The following is a 14,569-nucleotide window of genomic DNA, read 5'->3' as shown; positions in this document are numbered from 1 at the left end:
TGACTTTAACACTCAGTGAAGACTCACTTTATTTTATTTTTTTTTACTTTTATTTATTTACGACGATTAAGTTAAAGATTAAAAATACAAATACAATTAAAAATAAATTATGAACTGTAACGAAAAAAAAAAATTTCGGAGTGTCCTTGCTAGCTCCTGTTTTCCCCCACTCAATTCAAATCATTCATCTGCTCATATGTGTGTACTCTGTGTGTTTTTTATTTTGTCACACTCCCATCTGGCGGCTTGTTAATTTCCTGGACAATCTGCAAACATGGACGACATAAATCTTGTTTAAATTCGGATTCGGATTCGCAGCTTTACCCAATGCCGTCAACAATTGCAGCATCTTCAATCGGACGGAGCTCAGTGTGGACATACAATGCATTCCAGGTTACGATGGAGGTCTGCCTCAAATATTTGTCCTCGAAATGTTTTCATCACGCACCGGTGTTACCAGGTAAGCATATTAATCAACTGCGAGTATAACTACAACTGCAAACAGCTACCACCTTCCATTCCCCTCTGAATTGGCCAGTGGGCGTAAGATTTGCGTTTATAAGCGGATTAAATAGCCGCCTTCCTCAGTCCACAGTCATCGGCCCTAGGCGTTGATTTGAAACATATGCCAACAATGTTTGCAGAAAATTCAATCTATTATTACTCCCGGGGGAAACTAGCTCGCTTTCTTATAGATAACCGACTAAAGAAACCAATTAAAACGTATTCGAGTCAAAAATTTATTCGAAATCAAGGCTTTAAACCACCAAAATTTTGGTGAAGGTTCGGTTAGATGGTTCGAACAAAAAAACAAGTCTGAGGTTTGGTTCGCAAACCGGCTTATGTACCTTTTGAACCCAAGGTTTGGGTTCGAACCTATAAAGTTATATAGTATATTATGATTTTTATTCTATAATTTAATTTAAGCGAACTTGATTTGTTCACTTCACTTCACAATAAGCACTAAATTCCAAGAAAAGTTTTTATTGTAGATCATCTAGTTGTGCAAATGAACTAAGATGAACAAACTCCAGTAAGTTTTCAAAGTTTTTATGGAAATCGATTTAATCGACTCAATAGATTAGCTTTCGTGAATATCAAGTTGTCGATATTTCGATCTATTTTTACATCACTAATAAAAAGTATCAGATTCGGGTTCACGGAATAAATAATATTAAATGATTAATTTCTGAAATTGTTTTTTCTGGTTTCAGTATAGATTTCGACCTCCAATTCTACTTTAATATAATATTAAAAATGAAATTCGGTTAAATAAATCACCGCATTGTAATGACAGAAGTCAAATTTAATAAAAATCTTTACGTGTACATATGTAATACCCGCAAGAGTTTTACCTTTACAGGTCGACTCAGACTGTAGTTTAATGCATTCTAATTACTGAATATGTTGTAACCAGTATCACACCAGTTAATAGACACAGTACATAAATCACATACAAATTATTAAATATCTATATATAGCCACAATTATATCCTGCGTCAGACAGCTTCTCTAAATACTTCTGCAGAATGTTATTCAGCATCATCTACGGCCAGGCAAGTGACAATGAATGGGGAGGGGAGTTGTCAGGATGTCTGGGGTCAAGTATTTGATTCTCATAGGCATGAATGTGTTTGCACCTTCCTTGGGGAGGTGTAATTAGGCGTGAAAGAGGATGCTTCGGGCCAAGTTCTCGCATCTCTCCCAATGCTCCCTAGTGACCGGCGAGAATCAACAATTTATATGCAAGTCGAATAGGTGCTTAAAAAATGCGCATTTTATTACACCCAGAACCGAAAAATGTAATCAGTATCACATCGAAGTCGTATTCATATCCACACATTACATTATGCGAGGACAATATATATATAAATGTATAATATATCCTGTCAGTAGGCCAGAGAAACAAACCAGAAACGTTTAATAAATATTGCTTATTAAAACAATGGCAGCCTGCACCCAAATACTCGTAAAGGGTATGCCCTAAGGAAAACTTGGAAGCCCAAAACATCAAAGGACCCTCATTCAAAATGATTGTGCCAAAAAGCAACAAACGTCGTCATCAATGCAAAAATGTTTGTAAAAGGAAATGCCACGCAGAGAGAAACATCACGAAAAAATAACAGTCCTTGGGTAGCCAAATTTAACATACACTACCCCATGATACTATTTAATGCATTATTAGAGTACTAATTTTATTTCAAAAGTTAATACGTGAAAATTAAGCTTTATCTATCGGGTAGTTTTGCAGAAAAATAAATATTTTTAGAATAATTAATGGACTTTTAACGTATTAAATGGTCATCATTTAGTGACATAATGAATACACCTTGAGTTAGTGTATAAAGAGCATGTTAAAATGATGCAAAATTTATATAGACATTGAACCCTAATATTTCAGAGTTTTTGGCAAATGCAAAAGAGAACAAGACAAGACAAGACAAGACAAGTGAAAGCCGCAACAAGGCAAAAGGCATCAAATTCAAATTGAGGTCATGATTGAAGCATGCGAATGGGAGATGTTTGGTAAGGGTGTTGACTGGTGTGGTTGGAAGGGTGAATGGGGTGAAAGGGGGACGGGGGGTTCAAAAGTCCAAACGAGGACCGTAAAAGCATAAGCTGCCAAAAATATGTTTGGTATTTGTTGGGGTTTTGCGCCGTTTCTGACATTTGATTGCACATGATTAAAGGCTCAGAGCTGTTGATTTGCCATTGTGATTTAATAACATCTTTGGATCCCAATCTATTTCTTCCACAAGATTCAATCTGAGCAATGCGGAGGAGGCGCTCTTCTCGTTGGAGAATCTGGACACGCTCACTTCCATGATGATGCAGGAGAATAATTCGTTGAGGCTACGCATTTATTCCTACAATCAAAAGGGACGCAGTGCGGCATATATGTTGCCCGATTTCATAATTGGCTCAACAGCTTACAAGACAGGTGAGTGACATACACACACATACACACACGCACACGCACATACTTGCTCTGTTCTTGATTGATGGATGGTAATCATAGGACTGATTGCATTTGACACATGCCTGCCTCCAAGACCAGTTAAAGACGACGCGTCGTCTGCCCGTTTTCTGTGATTTCATGTATTTATCCCAAAGAAGGACCTGCCGCTCTCCTTGTTGTTGTCGCTGTTGTTGTTGGCCTGCCAGAACACAGACAGAGACACTGAGAGACTGGCAGTCTCCACACATGGTGGCGACACTTGACAGGTACCAGAGTCATCTGCAGTACTTACATAATCAACATGCCTGCCTCGTGGGATGGATGCTGCTTGAAAGGCCTTAAAATATGTGTAGAATTACTTTTTGACGTGCCAGCTGCACTTCTGTACAGCAATTTCCATGTACAGTGGTTGCAAATATTTGGCAAAACTGCGTTGACTTTTACAAGTTTGTGAATCTAAAATTTTGGTAATCCAACACTCGATTAAAATATAATGAGCGCTTCGGAATAACACCTATTAATATCTCATATTTGTAACTTTAAAAATTTTTTTTAAATCAAAAAAATGTACAAATGTCTCATAACGTAAATTTTTAAATAATATTCTAAAATAACTTTATAAATTTTTTATTTCTGGGTCTATTTATTTAAAGCAATTACCTTTTGACTTTTGCTGCTTAAATTGTTAGTTTTTAATTATACAATTTGTATCACTGCGGACGGCAGTTCGCGTTTGTGACGAAAGCAGCACTAAGAGTGCGAAAGGAGACTAACAATATATACAGCTAAGTTGGAAAATTTGCTACGACTGTCCGATCAGATCAAGTTATATATTGATTGAAAGGTTAAGTCCTAACTTACAAAATGGCATACTAAAACTTTTTCTAATTCACCTGGGTCATGAGATACGGGGGTGTAAGTGGGAGGGAAAAAATTTGTATGATCGCAGCTTGTGGAGCCGTTGGGGCTTTTGGCATTTCGCATTTTTATTTTAATAATTTATATTTTTATTTAAAATTTTTAGATTAAACTGAATTTTGTTCGTCACAAAATTGGATATCAGAAATTTTGGGGCTAGAAATTGCTTTCGTCACTAGACTTTTACCTCGTGTAGAGGTTTTTTTTGTGGGATAATACATTACTTGTGATAATGAAGTAATTGATACTTGCAATTAGTAGTATCACGGTATCAGGAGTTTTTACCTAAGGAATGATGCAGTATCTGAAGTATTCTGAAAGACGTATAACCGACTAGTAATATTACACTGAGTCTTGATCAGCATTTATAAATTATGGACGGAGAGGAGTTCAATTTACCCTGTTTCTCACATGTATATTATTTCGTAATTTTAGTTATACCTTATATTAAAATATTACTATATTTTAGCCTATACACTATAACGTTTATAAAATATTCGTTTACCTTTATTTACATGGTGTGAACCACTGTAAATTATCCTACTTTCCAATTGGTTTTCATAAAAAAAATCAAGCTTATTTGTTGCCCTTCTCTTCTAATTTTTTTTCATGTCGTTAACACAACTTGGCTAAAAATAAAACTGTCAAACTCGACTTGAACCACCTTGTTGCCCATCATGCAATCAACGTGATGTATGTGCGATATTTGGAATACGTGATGTGATGTGATGTGATATCTATGTAAAATTTACGATGATTTATGACCGGCGATTGTCAACCTGTAATTACAACAATAACCGATGACATAAAATAATAACAACGATAACAACAGACGACGATGTAACACTGACACTGTCCCCGGTGATTGTTGGCAGCGTTTTGACCATCATAATTATTGGAGTGGCCATCGCGATACGGATATTTGTGGTAACATTTGTCCACAATTTGCGACGCAATCGCCAACATGGCAACAAGGCGACGGTTGCGGGAGTGGTCGCCCAATCAGGCGATGTCTTCAAGGTGAGAAAATCCCTCACATATTCCCAGAACCAGCTCACAGACTCGAGTACAATTAATATTATTATTCGACGACACCATTGCAGAGCGGCAACCTGGAGAAACCACGCTGGCAACATACGGATATAAAAACGAAATCATCAGAGGATTTGGTTGAAGATGAACGTGATCCAGATGTAATACCCTCACAATATGGTTAGCTCATAAACAGTTGTTGCTGCTCGTTAAATTACACTCTTTGATTTGGGTATACCATGTCAGAAATGCAATTTGTTAGTGAAGGTTAAGTGGGAGTATCTCCCGAAATTTAAGAATTAGAGAATAAGAATTCTGAAAGGGAAATATATAAATGACAATAAAAAAATTGTTCGATACCTCTGGAATCTTATGGACCTGTTATTAGAGGAAGAAAGATACTTTTCTTGGGATTCTATGGACAATAAAAATTGTTTATGAAATTATTTTAGTTTTATAATTTGATATGAAGTGAAGACGAGTTATACTATTGATTAAAAAACATTTCTAGAATAGATTATTTTTCACTTAAAATTTATTACCTTTTGACCTAAGGTCATAAAAGATCAGAAAAGATATGTAAGCCTTTTAAATTGTATAACATAGAGAATCTCAACTTACGACTATAATGTTCTTTTGATGAGGTTCTCTTCATAGAAATTTTTAGTTACTTTAATATTCACGTCAATAAGTTTTTATCAGTGTGTATTTAGTGTATTTCTGGTTCGTCAGTTGAATACGTGTAAATTGTCGAATGCTTGTTTTAATATTATCCAGTCTAAGCAGTCGAGTTGACAGGATCGTCGGATTTTATAGTACGGCGACGTGCACTTCGTCCATTAAATTTTAATCAAATTTTATGACCACTTCTCTGACGTTTACTTTCATGTGTCTCGCTATCATCCTGAATTTTGTCCTCGCCATGCTTTCTGCTGTTGGGCGACTCGTAATCGTAATCAATCTCATCAACACGACAATACGACCGGCAATCTAAACAATTGCGACCTCGCCAAACCGAAACATCGACCCAAACGAAACCAAACGAACCGAAAAACCAATCCAATCCAATCAACGGATGCAATTTTCTTTTAATCGTAAATATTTTTAACGATGGAATGCGCCAATCTAAAACGCAACCGCATCCTCACATGAACACATGAACACTCGAACGTACCCAAAACGTGGCACCATCATCAATAAATTTCAATCTCGGACAGTTGGTGGCAGCAGCGCCGGCAGCAGTGGCAGCAATGCCTCCAATGTGGGCAGTACCACTGCGGGCACAGCCACCGGTAGCAGCACCTCCACAGCGGTTGCCACCGCTGCTCCCGCGGACCGCGATGCGCCTCAGTTTGTAGCTGCCGCGACGCCCTCTGGCGTTGGAGTCGTTGGAAGCGTTTCCAAGTGGTCACCCAATGGCAATGTAAGTATACCGGTATTTCCATAAAGGTTAGATTAGTACTGCATTATAAAGAACAGTTGTTTAAATATTATTCCTGTTACTATCCTTTTCGACATGGTTTTAACTCGTAGTGTGGATTTTTAAAACGGTCCTACAATTTATTATATAGCCCAATCAAACAAAAACTGTAGAAGTTCTTTAAAACCGAATAAAAAGAACTTTCCACACGAGTGTACAGATTTTTAAAGCCTATTAAACAAATATCTATTAGTAAATAGTAAAGAGATTTAGAATTTATAAAGTTATTCCGCTGATGAGAATTTTATAAATCGTTAATAATGTATTTATTTTTGTCGTAGGTGCAACGACATACAAATTTTCTTGACTAAAATAAATGATTTCAAAATGTTGATACAAAATATATTTAAGAACAAATAATTATATGATTAAGCACATTAATAAAACACTTTAATTGGCTATTTTCACGACCACTCACATTTGCCACATTTGCTCACATTTGAATGTGGCTCATTTTTGGCTTTCCACGACCAAAGACATTTAACATTCACCCAAAGGAAATCAGCTGTTCGGTTTCTGTGCACAAATTATAAAAAGCTGACAATAAGCACATTTCAATATTTATTTTGATATTATAATTGGCGCAAATTTACTGCCTACCGTTTTTATTGAAGAAAACAGCTGGTTAAAGTGATAATTGCTTTTTTTTCTTGAGTTTATCGGTAAAAATCGGCCGTTCGATAAAAATGTTTATTCGGAATTTGTACTAAAATTAAGTCCACATTCGGGCCCAATGATGAAAATGGCGTCCAATGTGCCAAATGCTATAAGTTTGTTATAAATATTTTGACCATTACCTCAGATAAAAAATAATTTTTTAAAGTATTTGGAAGTTTTTTTTTTTGTTTAAGGTTTCAATTATTACGCCATTCGTTAAATAGTATTAAGAGTTCAAAAGTATTATGCTTTGTGGGATCTAATCAATTGAGAATAACCTGTCGCAGACACACGGATACCTGAAAAAAGAAGGTACTTTAAATTTGTTGTTACTATAGACTCTATTCGAGTATTTCCATTGCCATTTGATTGGGATTGCTTTTTATGCTTAAAAAATAATTAAAAGAGTATATTCTGTTCCTTGGAATATATGTTACATAGAGAAGGACACATCTCCGACCCTATAAAGTACAAGAAAGAGAGCAACCAAATTTTCACAAGCAGATCCCATTGGCGTTGGAGCAGGACAAGTTTGTTATAAATTTTTATCACGACCCTTTTCGCCCCCGAAAATCGCGAAAATCTATTAGTATTATCTATAATCCCAGTTATGGCGATCTAATGTTTTTTTTTAAAGTAGTACAAGTAATTCCTTTGAAGTAGTTTTATATATATTGAAATAAGTAACGGGTATCCTATGGTCAAAATCTCGACTATAGCCTTTCCGACTAATTTGTGAGTGTGTTTTGGTTACCTTGATATTGAGATGTATCTATTTGGTTCCAGTCATCGTCTGTCAGATGTCAGTTCAGATTTATATTAGCCCCAATTGACATTTCTGGCTATCTGTTATCCGCACTAAAACCAATCAAATATTCAAATTGCCAAATATCTAAGCAAAACTCAGCAGTTACCAAGATGGGTAACCTCAGGCGGGTTTCAAATGGCATATATGCCCAACCTTAGCTCCAATTCAACCTCAATCGCAATCCCCACTCCAATACCAGCTCCAAAGCCGTTGCCAATCTCAATCCAAAGCATTCAAAAGGATGTTTATTAAAAAAAGCTTTTAAACTGTCAGAGTACACGTCTTGTTGCACGGTCTTCCTCCTCCTGCTTGTCTTCCTTGCCAGTGTTATGAATAAAAACCATTGGTTCAATCTGAGGGGATAATGGGAAAAACACTTTGCATTGCAACCAGCCAGCGACAAGGTAATTGCAAGATTCTTTATCCAAACACAATACATCATGTCGAACTGGCCATAATCAATCAATTTTTTGGAATTTATATTGCTCTAAAATACTTAGCTGCCTCGCTTAGTTAACCAAAGAGGAAGGAAGAAGCAATCTTGAGTTTGTAAAACATATGTGCTCTGTACATCAATTTAATAAAAAGCAATTGAGCTGCAAGTGAGCTTTAAATTGGACCCCATAAAATAGATAAATAAATATAAAAATGTCTCCAATTCTGATTGACACACAATGCATTCATAGAACAACACTCTTATAAAGATTAGCTCAATTCTTTTACTTACCACTACTGCAGCTATCAAATCTGACAGATGCATAAATTTGTTTAAAAATTACTAGACATCCCTATGGCTGTAAAATATTTAAATTAAATTACTATTCGTTATCCAATCGGGTTAGCTTTAGATTAATTTCAAATACAATTCATTTATAGTCAGAATAGTATTCATTGTCGGTTAAAGATTTTCATTCTATGTTGTGTAAATAAAAAATTAGTTTTTACCTTATTGGCAGCAAGTATGTACACGAAAATGCATTCAAGGACAATTTTAAATTATCAATAAGATACTGTGTAAAACGAACATAATGATAATTTCTGAAATACTTCATAAAGGTATAGATACTTACTTTATAATTTTTCATTATTATCTATGTCAAAGTTTTTGTGCGCTTTTATTAAACTCATTTTAGATAATCGCATGTGTTGCTATTTTGCTATGGTCATTTGTTTTCATTTCATTAAAATTGCAATTAGAGTTCATTTATGCATTTCCCGAAATTACCATAAGCTGCTCGAGTGCGATTAGAATTCGTACTGACCATATGCCATATACAGACCATGACCAATTGACTGCAATACCCAGGGATCTACAAATGTATTCAAAAATATATATTTATGTATATGTATATATCACTAATCTGCCAAATACTGATATATACATATACCACAACCAGTTCGCCATGAAGCTTCAGAATAAAAAATAATAATATAAATAAAAAAAAACCAATAGTGCGGTTTTCAGCAATGCAGAGATAAGCACAAGTCATTGCTGGAGGGGAGATGGTGGGGCAGGAAATGGGGGAACTCTGTGCATTCTACAAATGGGATTTGCTGCGCTGATTTCAATTACATTTAAATTACCATCAGGCATCAGTCGTTGGGTGTGAGATTGGACATTGGCCCCAGTCCAAAGCCGGGCATAACTCAATTCGTTAATTAAATAATTTTAAATATTGCCAAACATAACACAATCCAGGGAATCTGCAAGTCAACAACAACAACGCCGCAAATTCGCAATTCTGCAATTCGCATTGCATTCAGAGATTTCAATTGCAATTCCATTTCGATTACCAAAAAAAAACATTTCGATAGTCAAGCGTTGCCGCCTTTCATGCGCTACAATTGTGAGGTTTACTTGACGTGTTTAAAAGGCTATGAGAGTGCATATAATCGTGCTTTAAACACTTAAAGCATAGCCCTGAAAAAAAAGTATGCAAGTCATTTTAAGCAGTTTTGAAATTGTAGTTATCATGTTAGCAAATGTAATAATTTTTTATTTATTTAAGTGCGCGAACTATTTAAGAAATCAAAATTGCGTTAAACGCTGTCAACTATTACTTAATAACCAGTATTGAATAAAAGTATTATATTTCAATAATTACAATCATAGCTTCTATAAATAGATGCTGAAATTTAAATTATAGATATGCTATTACCATCTAAAGTTTATTATCTATATATATAAAATTCTTTGTCCTTACTGACTGACTGACTGGCTTATTGATCATTGCACAGCCCAATCCATAAGACCTATAATAATTTGCACACAATAGAGCTGAGAAAATCGTGCAATAAGACGGTTTTCGAAATTCAAATTTCAAGGGGGTCAAATTCGGGGTCAAAGTTCACACTTTGAGATAAATTGCTAAGTATGTAAATTTTTGTTAGTTTTAGAGCTATCTCAACCAAACTCACAGATATTGTTTTTTGTACCACTGACAAAATTTGGTCAACATCGGATGACTATATCATATAGCTGCCATAGGAACAATCAGGCTCAAATTAACCTTTAGAATGAATAATTTTTTTGTTTCGTAAGGTATCTTAACCAAACTCACAAATTGTGTATTAGTGACTACCTGTTGTACCCTGATCAAATTTGGTCAAAATCGGATTACAATATCATATAGCTGCCATTGGAACAATCGCAAGCAAATTAACATTCGAATGAAAATTTTTTTTGGATTTTGAGCTATCTTAATCAAACTCATAAGTTGGGTGTCTTCAATTGCCCATTGAGATATGTATATTCATTATCTTTCAGAAAAAGTAATGCTTACTAACAGTAAAAGTTTACTTCTTAAGCTATCAGAAGAATCTATCTCTAATTAATTCATTCACAGTTTAAGATTTAAACCAGTAGTTTAAGAGACATAAATTTTTGAATTATGAAAATTATGATATTCTGTTTATCTTTTTTCCGATTTATTACTTTACGAATCTAGGAAAAGTCTAAAAATTTTTTTAAATTTCTTGTTTTTTCTATTTTTTTTTTTTTTTTTTAAAGCTTACATAAAAGCAATTTAATGTGATCGAATTCCAAAAACAACAATTTTTTGTGGAAATAAATTGAGCGTCCGAATTAGCGGGTTGTCCGAACTAATAAGTGTCCGAATTATTAAAATTTTACAGTAATATATTTTTCCGTTTAAGAAATTTATTCAAGAATAATATTAGAAGTGTTCCTCCTTTCACAAAAGCGAAGCGAGCAGGGGGTTGGCGAGCGAAGCGAGAAGGGGGCGGAGTCCCCTATTTAATTTATAAATATTTTAAGAGTTACGTTATTTTTTAGTGTGATATCATATTAAATTTTATTCATTTAAATTAAGTTTCAATAATAAACATCCCCTTTGAAGAAATTTAAAATAACTGATATAATATATATTATTTTCTAATTATACTGTATATCATCAAATATAATTTATTATGATAAATACAATTTAAATTTTTTAATATTCGAAACTAAAATTGTTCCAAATGACTTAATATGGGGTTTATTAGAGTATTTATAATTCGGTTAAGCGAATAAGATGTGCATTTATCTGAGTGTCTGGCTAAATTGCTAATTTCCGTGGCAAAACTCGTTTAGCAACCGAAAAGTATGTAACTCGATTGTCCACTGATTTTGTTTATTTCTGTAGAGAGCTGGACAGGGATTGGGTTTGGGTTTGGGTATTGAAAGTGGAACCGGGTGAAACTTCCAGCTGAGTTGCTGAGTGCAAACATGCTCTGAATGCGCTTTCAACTGTTTTCATTGTTATCTTATTGCAGGCACCGGCCATGACGACGACTACGACGCTGTCCAGTGATCCGGCGAATCCGCCGGTCACCTACAATCACATAAATGCGCAGCGGGCGCAGCTGTTGGCCGCCGTGGCAGCAGCTGGCGGTGGATGCAGCAGCACTGTCATCTCGCCCAGCAGCAGTATTATAGGAAGCCTCGGTGGCGGGGCGAAGCAACTGCCCCTGGGCATGGGCGGCACCATCATCGGGTCGCCGACGTCGCTTTCCTCGACGGCGACAATCGCGGCACATCTTCAGCCGGCGCACAGCAGTGGAGTGGGCACACTTCCGCCTGGTCTGGGCAGTGGTGGTGGTTATATATTGAATGCCTATTCCAGTGGTCGACTGCATCACCCGCTGCAGCAGGCAGGTGGCTCTGGTGTGGGACACACGGCCACATTGAATCGTCATCATCACCATCATCATCATCAGCACCAGCAACAGCAGCAGCAACAACAGCATCATCAGCCCGGCTCTGGGTCAAGTCTCTTGCTGGGCAGCATGGGCAGTGTAATGGGCGTGGGCGTGACTTCGACAACAACCACCTCGTGCAACTCATCACAGGACTTGGATGACAACATCAACATAAATGCCATCAAAGATTGCCTCATGACGCAACGTGTCCCAGAAAGTTGCGTCTAAATGGAGTATAAAGTATAAAGTAGATATCTTGAGGCTAGACATAGACCCATGTACACCTATATAGACTAGATAGTCCGTTAAAAGTTGTTTATGTACATACCACTTATATATATATATATATATATGTCATAGTTCTGTTCTTTTTAAGGTGCTGTGCATATCTAAGTTCAACTGTCTTACAACCTGCATATCACCTATGAGAATATCTAATCCAATTATTACAGATAACACATCTTTCAGTATCAGATTTCAGCAGAAATGTTTCGATTATTGATGAGCAACTTTTGTTCATCCATTCGGTTCATAGAAATGCCATCAAAGATATGCCTCTATGGCAACAGTGTCCCAGAAAGTTGCGTCATGGAGTATAAAGTATAAAGTAGATATCTTGAGGCCACATAGACCCATGTACACCTATATAGACTAGATAGTCCGTTAAGGTTGTTTATGCAGTATACTATATCATCCTGACCTGTGCATATCTAAGTTCAACTGTCTTACAACCTGCATATCACCTATGAGAATATCTAATCCAATTATTACAGATAACACATCTTTCAGTATCAGATTTCAGCAGAAATGTTTCGATTATTGATGAGCAACTTTTTGTTCATCCATTCGGTTCGATAAAATAAGTTTAACTGTTGTAGAACTTTCATGTTTCCCAAGAGTGTAATGAATGGAAGATCTAAGAATAACACATCATTGACCTTTACATATCTTTATAAAAATATCGGCAAACCATTTGAAAAGAAACTATGGGTATTCCAGAAACAGATTAGATTATATTTCGATCAGCTCTACATTGCTATTCCATACAAAATACGAGGAGTAGACATTACTCATTAAAAATTTCAACGAGAACATGTCTGAGGTAGATTTCGATTAGATTTTGATTTTGTTATTTGTGTGACCGTTCACTTATATAAAAAATTACTCAGTTTTCAATATGATGAAAGTTGTAAGTTTTCTGCATTTCAATTTAATACAGGATAGTTGCTAAAGATACACGAAAAGTTTCAGTTGGATACGGCAGCTAAAAAGATACTAAAGTAAATGAATCTTAGGCACGAATAAAGGTTACAGAACACGAAGAAAAATAAAGAAACTGATAATGGTTGAATACCAATTAATACATTTTAAATAAATAGTTGCAAACTATTATTTAAGAGGCTTGGAAAAGTATTATTCGCTGTTTTTCTTGAATTCACGAAATTAAAATCTAATCTGTGTGCAAAAGGTTTGTTCAGTCAATTGATTAAGATATCCTTAATCTAATCTTAATCTTTTTCAGGAATAGCCCTACTGTATTCTACTTTCAGCTTTCGATCTTATATCGACACTATTAAGATGCATATCGTTTGAAACAAATAGGAAATGTAATGTTGACATGAACAGCGAAATATTGATTAGAACTGAGTAAATTCTAATAAACATTTCCTTCTAACGGTCAAATAGATGAAGTGATTAACATTTAGTATATTCCAAAATCTTATCTGGGAATATTTCAAGATTGAATCTTTTTTAAACTTACCAAAAATTTGTTTATTTCACATACTGAAATTTCTTAAAATTAATTGAAAAATGCGATAAATTTAAAAGAAGTGAATAAGATACTTACATATTAATGATAAACAATATGCAACTTATATAAATCCTAAGGCAACTTTAAAAAGACTCTGAAATTTAGTAGCGAAATTATTTGTAGCAAATATGTTCCCATTACAACAAGCATAAAATAAGAGATCGAATTGTAAATATTAATGTTACTATGTATAGTTAAAGTTTTTAAAAAAAATATTGTACTTTATTTCAGTTTTTTTTGTTGTATTGACTATATAAGTATACTTACCTATAAACTGCAGCTAAGTTCTGTGTGAGTCCTCGAAGAATTCGGAAAAGTCCTGCATAATAAAAGTAAAGATTTAAAAGTAGAGTTTATGCAAATTGCTAGAAAGCGCTTTGCTTTAAGGAGAATTTAGTGACAGAGTTTAGCTTAGTTTAAAATGTGTTAGCCTAAAATATCGATAGATAAATATCGAGAGGTAATTAAAACTAAGTCATAGCAATGTGACAAAAAATAAGAACATATAAATAAATGGTAAATATAGTACATCAAGTTGGTCGTTTAATTAAACTATGGAAACTAATTAACTTATCTGTTTATGTTCTTCAAGTGTACTTTTTCATTCGTATATCATCTAAACTTTTAAAAAATTATTCAGCTACGCAAATGAGTCTCTAAACAATCAAAACTTTCAAATTTTAGCTTGTCGAGTCATTTATC

General features: G+C 34.9%; 1 protein-coding gene across 1 annotated transcript in view; it reads left to right on the top strand.

Moving 5' to 3' along the window:
- The window catches only part of LOC117781279 (nephrin), a 44,729-nt gene extending 32,396 nt beyond the window's left edge, over window positions 1-12,333 (top strand). The window contains 6 exon segments of the mRNA XM_034618031.1: window positions 319-460; window positions 2,760-2,941; window positions 4,710-4,897; window positions 4,981-5,089; window positions 6,127-6,332; window positions 11,629-12,333. Of these exon segments, the coding sequence (XP_034473922.1) occupies window positions 319-460; window positions 2,760-2,941; window positions 4,710-4,897; window positions 4,981-5,089; window positions 6,127-6,332; window positions 11,629-12,282 (1,481 nt within the window). The 3' untranslated portion in view covers window positions 12,283-12,333.
- Window positions 12,334-14,569: the final 2,236 nt, after the last annotated feature.

The sequence above is a fragment of the Drosophila innubila genome (genome assembly GCF_004354385.1).
Source record: "Drosophila innubila isolate TH190305 chromosome 2L unlocalized genomic scaffold, UK_Dinn_1.0 4_B_2L, whole genome shotgun sequence".
Lineage (NCBI taxonomy): Eukaryota > Metazoa > Arthropoda > Insecta > Diptera > Drosophilidae > Drosophila > Drosophila innubila.
This window is presented reverse-complemented; position numbering and strand designations above follow the sequence as displayed.